At 37.8% G+C, this 14,037-nt stretch overlaps 1 protein-coding gene across 6 annotated transcripts in view; it reads right to left on the bottom strand.

Moving 5' to 3' along the window:
- FOXJ3 (forkhead box J3) overlaps positions 1 to 14,037 on the bottom strand; it is a 141,291-nt gene that overhangs the window by 93,371 nt on the left and 33,883 nt on the right. For all 6 annotated transcript variants that reach the window (XM_055341645.1, XM_055341647.1, XM_055341642.1 and 3 more), the window contains exon 3: positions 6,183 to 6,507. In XM_055341645.1, the coding sequence (XP_055197620.1) occupies positions 6,183 to 6,507 (325 nt within the window). The remainder of the gene's footprint in view (positions 1 to 6,182; positions 6,508 to 14,037) is intronic.

Here is a 14,037-nt window from a genome sequence, read left to right as displayed (position 1 = left end):
AAGACACAGGCACAAGCAGGAGACTCCCTGCAGGGAGCCTGATGTACGGGACTCAATCCCAAACCCTAGGATCATGCCCTGAGCCAAAGGCAGATGCTCAACCACTGAGCCACCCAGAAGTCCCTAGACATCAGTTCTTTAGGGAAGTCTTCTCTGAATTTTTTCAATAGTTTAGGCCTCACTGTAATAAACTTATCACCCTGGATTTCTCATCACACTTGTAATTATTTGTTTAATAGTCTTCTTCACACATACTGCATCCTATACCAAAATGTACGTAGGCTCCATGATGGTAAGGACCTTGTCTATCAACTCATAACCTAGAATATAATGCTTTTCATACGGTAATCACAAATCAGTTGAAAAAAAAAAAATACCAAAAGCATATTTAGAAAGTTAAAATACCCAGAGAAAGGGGCGCCTGAGTGGCACAGTTAAGCATCTGACTCGTGGTTTCAGCTCAGATCATCATGTCAGGGTTGTGGAGTCAAGGCCCAAGTTGGGCTCCGAGTGGAGCCTGCTTAAGACTCTCTTTCCCTCTCCCCTTCCCCCGGCATGTGCATGCCCCACCCCCTCTCAAATAAATAAATCCTTAAAAAAATTTTAAAAATACCCAGAGAGATACGAAAGTCAAGACATGAATATACATATATATACACACACGCGCGCGCACACACACACACGCCCTCGCACAATGAAGAAGATCCTCACATCTTGGCCGGACTGTAACTATAATAATTCCAAGAAAAGAAGTTAGGAGAATAGAGGTAGATAGAATTTAAATGGTCTAGGTTAACCTGGAGAAAAATGGCCCAGGTTAAATAATTAATCAAAGCATATTGCTTGGCCTTAAAAATCTCAGCCCCAAAAGTGATTTCTCAAAAGTAAAATTTATCTGGACTAAAATCACTTATAATGGTTTTTAATGCCGATTCCTAGGCTCTATTCAAGATGACTAATTCAAAATCTCTGGAGTTGTGGCCGAGGAATCTAAATTTTAAAAACATTCTAAGTGATTTTTATTTTAAACAAGTTTAAACTGGTTCCTCTAATTCAAATTAACCACCACATTCCTACCTGTATCTCGTTTTCCCCCTCATGAGAGCCCTAGTTTCCCAACATCAAATACATGTACTCATGTATTCTATCATACCATGCATATTATATAGTTTTAGAATTGCTCCCAACTTCTCTTCTTGGGGTTACTGGAGGTAGAGACTGCCTGCCTCTAGTGAAAAACCACTAAACAGAGCTATTAAGTAAACGTCACGGTTTCTTTGCAATTCTTTTCAATCTTAGTATATATCCCATGGAAATAATACTCTTTTCAAAAGTTCCTTGAATTTTTTTTGTGTGTGATTGTGTTATTCATTTGGTAAGATGTATGGCTTGTCTGTTTCTGCTTATATTCAGTTCTAAAGTTTCCTTTTTCCATGCTTTTTGGTTCTCTCTCTCTCTCTCTCTCTCTCTCTCTATATATATATATATATATATATATATGTAGTGTAAAAACACATGGTTTAGAACTAAATAAAAAGTGTACTCAAAATCTTATTTTCTTCTATACTCCTTCCAGCTAGGTTCCACCCAACCCCTTATAAGTAACTATATTCACTACATTTCTAGTTTATTATTCCTGTTTCTTTTTTACAATAAACAAATATAGATTTTTCTTTCTCTGCCCACATAAAAAGTAGAATACACTCCACATACACATAACATTTTTTTGTATTTTTCTTTTTATTACCCTAAACTCCAGTAAGCTAAAAGGTTTTCTTTAATAAAATGAATAGCACAAAAATTTAAATTCTTTTTCCTCTAGTTCAGATTACAAAATCATTCCATCATAGAAATTAAAATAGTGTTTTTTAAACTCTTCTGGAATATTCAAAGAGTTATTTTCAGTATATAACCTCCCTTCAATGCGCTAGCACAGAAATGAAAGGGAATTCTAACTAAATATTAAAGTTCTATCTGAATCCTTTCAAATGACCATGGCAATATTTTCTCCTCTGGGTGACAAGAAATACTGAGCAGCAGACTGTAGGAGTGTGCAAAACAAATCTAAGGAGAGCAAATTGTAAAATGTGAAAATAAGAGTTAAGACCTAAGCAAAGGAGGTGGTAAACCAGTTTCCATTTGTCTCCATTTGCAATGTTTATTTTAAACTATTTCTCTGTCTACAGAAATAAAATTGGCAACAATCCTGGCAAGTTCTAAGCACCCTAAAATTGGGGGAAGAGACTTTTTTAAAAGAAAAATTATAAGATAGCAATCCCTGGAAATATTAAAGATCTGCCTAAAGCAAGAGATTGGACCAATCTCTTTGGTTCTATGAGCAACATACTCCTCCACCTACTCCCATTTCTTCCCTTTCCCCTTCTTTCCTCACTATAACTAAGCCATTATCTTGCAGCTAAAACTATCAGTTACTTCCAAACCAGTGTCAGGGCATGAGTTGGGCTGGCCAGCAGCACAAAATTCAGAATGGATGTGGCACTCTCATGTGGACTTACACTTGAGCCAAGCTGAGGTCAGACAGTAAATGAGGTACATAATTGATCTTCATGTACTATTCACTTCGAAATTTGGACCAAGCTCTTCAGCTTGGCATTCATATATTCAGGAATCTCTGCATTCTGGCTCTATCCCAACTCTTACTGCTTTCTCTCAAGAACCCCTATAAGCAACTGTTTCCTGAATGTTTTATATATATATATATTTTTTTAAGATTTTTATTTATTCATTCATGAGAGACACAGAGAGAGAGAGGCAGAGACACAGAGAGAGGGAGAAGCAGGCTCCATGCAGGGAGCCCGATGCAGAACTCGATCCCGGGACTCCAGGACCACGCCCTGGGCCGTAGGCAGGCACCAAACTGCTGAGCCATCCAGGGATCCCCCTTTTATATATTTTTTAAATAAAAACCCAAATCTTCCTTGTCTTCAAAATAGTGCTCAATTACACTTCCTCAATAGTTTTCTACTGATTCACCCTTCCTGTGTGCTCCTAGCACTTAGTCTTTTTGCCACTCAAGAACCTCATCACACTTGCCATAAGCTCTTCTAAATTCTCACAGCACTTATTAACTTCAATCTTCATTTAGCACTCTTTACTAAGTCACACATATACTGGATAGTATTACACACAGTAGGTGTGCCCAATTAGTCAATTCATCACAGCACAGTATTCTGTAGTTCTCTATTACAGAACTGTTTACATAACATCATACTTACTTGTTTATAGATTATCCCCCTTATCCAATAAAGATTATAAGCTTCCTTAGGGGGCCTGTGTTAATAAGTTTCTTAGTACTGCCAAACTCAACATACTCACAAGAGTATACAGTAAGTAAATCCTTTTCAAATTAAAGACTAAAGTAGCTGAAAACAAGAGGATATGATCTAGGCCAGAGTCCACAGAATGAACTCAGCCAACAGACTTATGTTTGGCCTGCACTGTATTAAAGAGAATTGGAATTAAAATTTAAAAATTGGGAAACAGGGCAGCCCAGGTGGCTCAGTGGCTTAGCGCCTCCTTCAGTCCCGGGTGTGGTCCTGAAGACCAGGGATGGAGTCCCAAGTCAGGCTCCCTGCATGGGAATGGAGCCTGCTTCTCCCTTTGCCTGTGTCTGTGCCCCACCTACCCCCCGTGTGTGTGTGTCTCTCTCTCATGAATAAATAAATAAAATTAAAAAAAATAAATTGGGAAACAACACACAAAATCCAGATTTCTGAATTTTCAGGGGGTTGGGGGGATGTAAGATCTGTCATATTCTCTAAAATGCAACAAGTGCCTAGAGCACAGCTGCCTTACATTAGACATGCACTCTTCTGTTAGGCATCTTTTTTGCGTTACTCATTTATGTCACCTGCCTGGTTTCTGCAAATATTTAAGTTTACAACCAGTTATAGTGACCCATGAATCCCTGATGGGCTTTCTAAGCCACTTATTCAAATTTGGGGCATGTCTATTCCCTAGCCACCATGTTTTTCCAATATTAAACAGGTTTATCAAAATCTGCCTTCCCTCATCCGAAATCTTGACAGAAGGACTCTACTGAATAGTGCCTAAAGCCAGAGCACACAGTTTACATGGATCACTACTACTTGGTTAAAATGATGTTTTTTTTTTATTCATGGATCAAATACTTTTATGTATTTCCTCCAATGAAATATTGTTAAGAGTAGACTTTTATTCATATTATACTGTTAATAATTGCTGCTCATACTGAGTTGGCCAGTTAAGAGACAGACCATCTTGGAAAATTAAATTCAATAAATATTTATACAGTGTTTACAAAATTAGAGGCCTTGTGTAATGGTTAAGGCATGAGATTTGAAATCTCCAAATCTCCAAGTCTGTTACTAAATCTTGGGTTCCTGCATTCTTTGAGAAACTGTAAAGTTAGTTCTCTAAGCCTCAGTTTTCTTACTTTGCAAATTTGGACAGTAACAATACTTACTTCCTAAAACTATTGTGTGACTTAAAAAGACAAAGATGTAAGAAGGCACTTGGAAATAAAGCACCTGACACAGAAATAAAAGCAACTATCACTTAAGTATTTGAGTACAGAACAAAAACTAAAGAAACAAGATATTTGAGCAAAAATCTAAAAGTCTATGATGCTGTTATTAATCAAGCATACAGAAACAGAAAAGATTAGTTCTATAGGGAGGAGAGAGGTAACACACAATCTGAAAGACAAAATAGGATAATGCCAACTAGAAGAAAAGGCAGAAAGTCCAAGGACAAATAAGAGAAAATTGAAAGCAAGGGAAAAAAAAAATCACAGTTTTTATTTCCAGGGACAGCTAGCAGGCTGGAATAGGCAAAAGAAAAAAGATGCATGAGAAAGAACTAGAAAAAAGTAAAGCTATGAAAGAAGGCTGGGACCAAGATTCAAGGTTTCATTTGAACCACATTTCCTAGGCTTACTAAATGGAAGCACCGTACTAGGACATGGAATAGAAGTGGATATATTAAAAATCCCTTCCCTTGAGACACCTGATTATCTGACATGGTGCATAGCACATCATCAATGCATAATAAATCAGTAAATATCTTTAATAAATCTAGTCAAACAAAAAAGACAAAAGTGTTGAGACAGGAAGGCTTAAAAGAAACAAGAGTAATTACCATCTAAGACTCTAAACTCCCTTTTTCCACATGCATATACACATACCCTACATAGCATACAACTGGGTAATTCTCATATGGGAATATAAACAATATGTGCAGACACAAAAGAAAGTTAAGTTGAATTATTTGTTGTAGAACATAAATTAGGTAGGAAACCAATTTGACAGTTCATCAAAAAGCTTAGATGAGGAACGAGGGCTTCTTAAAGATCTGGTTAATTCTACGAGTGGAAAGGAATAATACAAGATGAGCCTGGAACATCTTGTTGTGCCAGAAAGTTAAAAAGTGCTAAACAAACAAAATAACAGGGCCAAATCAAAAGGGCACAGGAGCCAACTTCTAAGAGCTCTTTATGGCCAAAGCTTCAACTATCTGACTGACAAATAATGACAGCACAAATAAATGTCCATGAATGCATACTATGGAAAATAAAAGACTGAATAAGTAAATAAAACGAGAAAGTAGAAGTCTTGAATACAAAAGAATCCCAATTAATAGAGAAGGAATAAAGGAAAAGGAAAAACTTGAAAGTACTGAACTAACATCAATTTCTCAGTTTTTATCACTGTACTATGATTACATAAGATGTTAACATAGAGGAAGTGATTGAAGGACACAGGGGAACCCTCTGGACTATTTATGTAACTCTTCGATAAATCTAAAACTCTTTCAAAATGAAAGTTAAAAAAAATCTTAGATGAGGAAAACAATACTAGTTACAATACCTTTTTTTTTTAAACTAAAGACCCACTATCCACTTACCTGAGCTGTAGGTATTGTTTTCCAGTGAATGCTAATTATCTCTGTTCTTACTTTATGTTCTCTCAGTCATGCAACATAATAAAGTTTTAACGAATTGGTATTCCATCAAAGGCAAAATTAATCACTTAATAAAAAAATTTTACTTGTCTGACATCTTAAAAATGACTAATCATCAGAATTTCACTTTTTAATTATATAAGCCCCTACAAAGCTTTATCTTCAATAGAGCCATTTTTATGTTTATAGCATAAAAATAATAATTTAAATAAAATCCTTACCTTCCAACCACTGCCAGCCTCTCTATAATATGGGAAGTTATCACAGATCCACTGGTAAATCTCACTTAGAGTCATTTTCTTTTTGGGTGAGCTATTAATTGCAAATGTAATGAGGCTGGCATAACTGTATGGAGGTTTCCCATCTTTGTGCTGTTGGACTTCTTCTTGGTCCAGTGTTGTATTTGGGTCAAGGAGTGCATTCTTCTTGGAAATTCCTGTTCCATGTGCATTTTGTGTAGCATCAGATTTTTGGATGGCTGCTCTCATGGTGAGCTGTGGTAACCAGTCCATAGATGTTAGGCTGCTCTCCAGTTCAGATGTCATCCTGAAGGTAAATAGACTCCTTAGTCAATATCAAGGAAAGAACCCCTGCTTCTCAAAATATCCAATATTCACAAATCTAGGAGTTCCAAAGTGAGGGAAAGCCTGAGTTAAATCTGGAGGAAAAAGATTGAGTATGTTAATGACCAAAACAAATATTTAAGGGCTCAACATTTCCAATCTTTTTAAATTTTTTCCTCTCCAAAATACAATAAATTTGGTTTTAAAATGTTTAAGATTCAGAACAATACCTACACACAAAGTGATCCCAATGCCAATGTTTCTAAAAAAGACTGTCACTTTAAATAGGGCAACAGGATCATAGTATGAAAAATAAGTCTGCAGTCCAGCTCTTTACTCACCAATACCACAGGCCCTTTAAAATCTTAAGATTGTACACTTGGCATTTCTTTTATTATACAAATTTTAGGGAAGTCATACAAACAAAAGACTATCCAAAGTAAAGAAGCCAGAAAAGTGACTGAGAAACAAGCACAGGAATTTGCAAGGAGAAAAGAAGGTAGAGCTGAGCGGGTGGGAGGTAGGAAAAGCAAGAAGGGTAGACAAGAATAGTAAGCAGACAAGCTAGCTGGGGGAGCTGACCGAAAAGAGGAATGCAAACTCAAGGACACTGATGAACAAGAGAAGAGGAGGATAGGCAGTACTAAGGCAGCTAAAAAAATAAATAAGTAAAACACCACAAAATCAATGAACAAGCTTAAGAAAACTAAAGATCTGGGAGTGTAGGATAGATGAGATAAAATCATATAAATGGATAGCAAGAAGCATTAAAAACTCAGGGCGGTCTAATGCAAACATCTAATGATCTGGATTCTGTAATGTATTTCTCTCCAAGGCTGAAAAATTCAGGCCATCACAACCCAAAGAAAGAAAAGAAAAACAAAATCTGCCAGGTTAACACATATTCCGGAGAAGGGAAAAGGCTGCTTGTAGAATTGAGGATAAAAACATAGAAACAAAGCTTGACACTTCACACTGGAATTGCTAACTTTCAGCAGAAGATACAAAACCTGTCTACCATGGGATTAAAGAAACAGGAATAATGACTGTGGTGATAGAGAAGAATCAGACTTCTAAATGATATCAAAGTAACACGAAAAAACAAAGTACCTCACTGAAAGGAAAAATTTTGTGGCAAATAAAATCCAATACGGGCCCTCATCCCAAATGGCTACAAAAGGGACTCTGGCATACGTGCTTGGGATATGCACTTCTGGGAGCAAATACAGAACTGATAAAGAATGCGGGCTCTCAAGTCCAAGAGATCGGAGTTCATACTAATTCTACTAGCTACTAGGTCCAGGAAATGGAAATTAACATCTCTAAACTCCAGCTTTCTCATCTGTAAAATGGAACAGTAATAGTTCCTACAGTTAAAATATTACTTTGAGGGGGCACCTGCATGGCTCAGTCAGTTAAGCATGGACTTCCAACTCAGGTCATCATCTCAGAGTCTTGTGATGGAGTCCTGCATCAGGGCTCTCTGCTCAGTGGGGAGTCTGCTGCTCCCTCTTCTTCTCCCCTGTCACACACCCCTGTCCCCTACCCTGGCCCCAGCCGGAGCACGCTCACCTGCACTTTCTCTCTCTCTCTCTCAAATCTTTAAAAAATTAAAATATTACTTTGAGAATTAAATGTGGTAGCATATATACAAAGAAGAAACATCCGTTAAGCATTAGTTAATAATATTACTCTAGGATTATCTGGCGAGGGTACTACTGCACTATAAAGTAAACCAGATTAGGCAACAATAATTATAAATCAAGAGACAGCCATGAGGAGCCTATCTGTACTGCCAGTAGAGACCTATTATCTTGCTCTTTGGATATTTTCATCCACAGTTTTACCTTTTTCACTTTCTCAAATTTCCTCCATCTCTACTCTGTATATTCCTCTGAAATGTGAACTTTAAATTCTCTACACAGCACCTTCAGAGATTAAAAATAAAAACAAAATCCTGCTCTATAATCTCAGCATTATATGACATGCTCGTTGCCAGGATGAAATAAGTTATAGGAACTTAGGGAATAAAGAAAACGCAAGGGCACCTGGGCGGTTCAGTCAGTTAAGCGACTGCCTTCAGCCCAGGTCATGATCCCAGGGTCCTGAGACTAAGCCATGTGTTTGGCTCCTTGCTCAGCTGGGAGCTTTCTCCCTCTCCCTCTACCCCTCCCCCAACTCATGTTCTCTCTCTCTCTCTCAAATAAAATCATTTCCTAAAAATTAAGAAATAGGGCAGCCTGGGTAGCTCAGTGGTTTAGCACCGCCTTCGGCCCAGGGCGTGATCCTGGAGTCCCAGGATAGAGTCCCACGTCGGGCTCCCTGCATGGAGCCTGCTTCTCCCTCTGCCTGTGTCTCTACCTCTCTGTTTCTCATGAATAAATAAATAAAATCTTTAAAAAAATTAATTAAAAAATAAAAATTAAGAAATAAAGAAAACAAGATAATTTAGAAAGTGGGGCTTCTGTTTGCAAATTATTAAATTTTTTAAAAGATTTTATTTATTTATTTGACAGAGAGAGAGTGCACGCGCGCACGCACAAGCAGGGGGAGCAGCAGGTAGATGGGAGAGGGACAAACAGGCTCCCCGCCAAACAGGAAGGCTGACATGGGGCTCAATCCCAGAACCCTAGGATCACAACCTGAGTGGAAGGCAGGTGCTCAACCAACTGAGCCACCCAGGCGCCCACAAATTTTTAAATTTTATATATTCTTAGTAGTAAGGTAAAAAGTGCTTCCACTGCTGTGTGTCACTTGGTTGCCGCAATGGTTCTCCATTAAGCATGAAGAACACAAAAAATGACCATTAGATTTGGCCAGATCATCAGTAACTTTAGAAAGAAACCTCTTAATGGAATGGTGATGACAGAAGTCCACTTGTATAAGAGAACAGATGGTGGTAAATTTAAAAACAGCATGAGAGGCTCTGAGGAATCTAGTTATGGAAATCTGGTTAAGAAATGTCAGGCCCTCATTACCTCACCTCATTCCAAAAGCTTCCTAGCTGGCCTCCCTGACTGATTTCTTACCACTCCTCTCTGCTAATCACCTCCAGAGTCCATGCATACACTCCAAGAGAAATCTGGCAATACTATTTTACGCCCTTGTGCCCCAAAACTTTTAATGGTTCCCTTTCTCCTATTATACTAAATCTAAACTCATTTTCAACTACCTTAGTTTTTATTAATCTTTCATTAATGTGGGATCCCTGGGTGGCACAGCGGTTTGGCGCCTGCCTTTGGCCCAGGGCGCGATCCTGGAGACCCGGGATCGAATCCCACGTCAGGCTCTTGGTGCATGGAGCCTGCTTCTCCCTCTGCCTGTGTCTCTGCCTCTCTCTCTCTCTCTCTCTCTCTCTCTCTGTGACTATCATAAATAAATAAAAATTTATAAAAAAAAAATCTTTCATTAATCCTTCTCTAAATTCCCGGAGCAATCATAACCTCAATATGGCATTTACCATGCTGTTTCATACATATAATTGCGTCATACACCTAAGCTTACTACCCTCATTCCCTCTTCCCTTACCTCCCCACTGAGAAGAGTACCCATATAACTAATACTTCAGATGCTAACTAACCCATGCCAGGTACATGTTATCTGAAAAATAACACAGTATTTGGACTAAAAACATTCCTTTCTGGAATGTCTTTTCCTTCTAACACTGCCTAGCTGGTTTCTACTTCTTTTCAAGTCTCAGATTAAACACCCCCCCTCCCCGCCCTAAAAAGCCTGGTCAATCCACTCTTCCATCCTAAACTGAACTAGATCCTACTCTCATAGTAGCATATCAACACCTCCATCCCAGGATTTACATAGAATTATAACTATCTTTATCTATCTCCCCAGAGACCATGAGCTCCTTGGAAGAAGAAACTTTCTTATTCTTCTCTCTAATGCCTAAAAACATAATAAGTGAAGGGTTAATGAATGCTTAAACGATTGAACCAGTGACTAGCCAATGAAGGTATGAGTGTGATCCTTCCCAAAAAAAGTGAAATCATACACAATGACAAGCTAAAAGGAAGTAGTGAACAAAAAAAGGACTCAGTAGCATGAGGTAAGGATAATCACAGGATTCAAGAACTTTATGAATTGGAAAAAAGTATGACTCAGACTGACAAGTAGCACCACACAGGAACAGAGACAGTTCTGGAATAGCAGAGAAAAATAGGAAGATGGAAGCAAAGATAAAAAGATAATGTTACTTATAGGAGAAAACAGGGCATGGAAAATTGAAGTCTTAAATTCTTAACTCTGTAACGATATTTATTGCTAAAAAAAAGTTTCATGAGGAATCTTTTTCTGCATAAAATGAGACTGTAAACAACACTGAGATATAACAACAGCAACATTAAGTCATGAGATGGGGGAGAGGAGGGGATTCTAATCCCACTTTATGAAACACTGCCATTGATATCCCAAATAAGCTTTCTGCGTACTTTAACACATTGCTTGGTCTCCCTCTGCAACCTCCCTAACTACCAAGGAGTAACCAATAATTACTCAGGAAGTTTTCAAGCTCTCAACAGTATCAAAAAGGAGGGGGGGAAAAGGTAGAGATATTGCTGGCTTCCTAAATAAAGGTAAGACAACAAGGAAAATAATAATAATAATGATAATGATGTCATGACCTAGATATTCTTGAATCCTCCTACTCTATTCCTAGCACTTGGCATTTCATCTTGAAAGACTTAAGAAAGGAACGCCTGGGTGGCTCAGCAGTTGAGCATCTGCCTTTTGGTTCAAGGCATGATCCCGGAGTCCCAGGATTGAGTCCCACATTGGGCTTCCTGCATGGAGCCTGCTTCTCCCTCTGCCTATGTCTCTGCCTCTCTCTCTGTGTGTCTCTCATGAATAAATAAAATCTTAAAAAAAAGAGAGAGACTTAAGAACAATCACAAGAACTATTCATCATAAAACTTCTAAGAAAAACTAAGCAACTGAAAACTCAAAAAAAATTTCTGTAATTACCACAGCAATAATTCTGATCACATGCATCTCAAGGAATATATATATTTTCTTTTTTCTTTCTTTTTTTTTTTTTTTTAGAGGGAAGAGGGGAAGGAGCGAGGGAGAGAATCAAGTAGGCACCATGCCCAGCACCACGATGGACTCAGGCTTGATCTCACATGACATGTGTCAAAACAAAGCGACACTTAACCGACTGACTCATCAAGGTATGTGTGCATACACACACACACACACACACACACACACACACACACACACACACCTTAAAATATATGACTCCTATTACAGAACCTAGCACTCAAGGCAACAAGATCAATGGCAGAAACCATCAACTGCCAACTAATATCTGTTTTTATGTTCTTCCTTAGGAATATAATCTCAATTTCATTCTGGATGGCATTGCACCTCTTGCCATGCCTGCTCTCTGCAATGTGAACACAACAGCTATTGCTCCAGCAGTCATCTTAGATCATAAGGTGATCTTTGAAAATGGAAGCCAAACACTCAGGATATGGGAACAGAGAGAAGGAATCCGGGTCCCTGAGTTTTTTGAGAAACAATTGTGAAGCTGCCATCCGAGCCCTGAACTGCCTGCCTTCCAGATTTCTTAAGTGTCTAATTACTATAAAAAGATATCTACCAGCAGATGAATTCAATTCTTAACAAATATGAAATTTGGGACATGGAAGTGGGGTGATACAAGTAACAGAGACTAAAATAAGGCACTCTTAAGGGAGTTGATGAAGCAAACATTAATTCTGATATTGCTAGCTGGAAAACCGGTGACCTTATTAAAAGAGAGTGAAGGATTTGGTCAACTGTGGTCATCTACAGAAATTAGAACAAGCCATATGTCAACTAATGCTATAGCAAGGAGAGAAATATAGAAAAAAAAAAATCAGAATGTTGGCATGTGCTGGCTTCTTATCACTTAAAGTCCTGAGAGAGAAATAAACTTCAGAGTTGCAAGCAGAGATGGAGAAAATGCAGATTTCCTAAGGGAGGGTAACTCCCTGCCAATGGCCTGCAATTTAAGCTAATAGTCCTATAATTCAAAGTCTTGCATAGCTGAAAAAACACCAACTGCTTCTGAAGTAGCAAACTGAAGTAACTGAATGGTAGCTACAAAACTGCAGCCTTGGCGGTAGGAAAGACTGGTACCTTACCACACAAAACTAAGGTCGTAAGGGTGTTGTCTTTCCACCCATGATTTCCACCACTGTTTCAAATGGCCTCATCAGAATCATCATTCCCTCAGAAGCCAGAAGAGGCCAATGAACTTGGATGGGGAAAAAATACTCTATTTCCACCAACTTGTAAGTGAAATTTAGCATTTCTTTTAATTATGAAATTAGACAAATCATAGTACTTATGACTGTGCTACCAATAAAAATCACAATATATTCTTCTCACGTGCAAATGTTGCGGAATCTCAACTTTTAATTTAAACTTAATTACTTAAAAATTGTGCTATTATATTAGACTTGCCAATAGATCTTTTATTTAGTAAGTTAAAAGCACATATTACTATGTTTCAAAGTTAATATTTTGCTAACCGTCTTTCAATATAATTGGTTCCCTTTGTAATCCTAAGTATTTTATCTTGTGAATTTTGAGACATCATTCTGAGACGGATCCACAGGTTTCACCAGACTGTTGAAGGGGTTCCACAGCACCAAAACAAGACTGGAAATTCCTGGGTAAACAGAGCACAAAGGGCACAATCTTCACACTGAAAAATTCTGTCTGGGCAGGCACTTTGGATCAAAGCAGCAAAAAATCTAGAAACTAAGTGTTTTAAGATAATTGTATGGGAGGTGGGGAGAGATATAGAGACTAGACTGCAAAAGCCTCTTAAGTTTCCAAAATAATAACCAAATTCATCAACAAGAAGTGACCTATAAAAGCTGTACATTTCCCAGAAAGGGCATCTTCACTAATACCCATCTCAGATGTGGTCATGGAAGACACTGGACAAGATTACGACCTTTCAGAAGGCATAGGAGACAATGGAGGCCCTATCAAAGAACAAAATCAAGAATTTATTATACTATCAGGGAGTCACTGTCACTCCTAACCAGTAAGATTTTATAATGCACTTAATAATCCCCTTTTCTGAATAATAGCTTCAATCACCGTTATCCTAATTCCTTCCCTACCACTAGTATTAGGTAGAATGTCAATAACTCATCTTTGGTTTACAGAACTTTGAACCACAAAAACCCACACTACGATCTAATGAAAAAGACTGTGTACCAAAAAAAAAAAAAAAAAAAAGACTGTGTACCTAAAGAGCTTAGATTTTAAGTTATTTATAATAGCTGGATGAAACTCTGGGTTGTTCCCCTTTGGAAAGAACAAATAAGTTCACTATATAGGAGAAAGTACACGTGAATATTTGTGTACCCACAGGGGCAGCTTATGGCAGAAATCTAAAAAGAAATAAAATAATCTACAGATTGACTTTATGTTTTATAGTCACGACAAAAAATAAAATTTTATCTTATAAATGAGGTAAAAATTTAAAGCTAATTTTACC

Source organism: Nyctereutes procyonoides, unplaced genomic scaffold (genome assembly GCF_905146905.1).
Source record: "Nyctereutes procyonoides isolate TBG_1078 unplaced genomic scaffold, NYPRO_anot_genome, whole genome shotgun sequence".
Lineage (NCBI taxonomy): Eukaryota > Metazoa > Chordata > Mammalia > Carnivora > Canidae > Nyctereutes > Nyctereutes procyonoides.
Note: the sequence above shows the minus strand (reverse complement) of the source record. Positions and strands in the feature narration are given on the sequence as shown.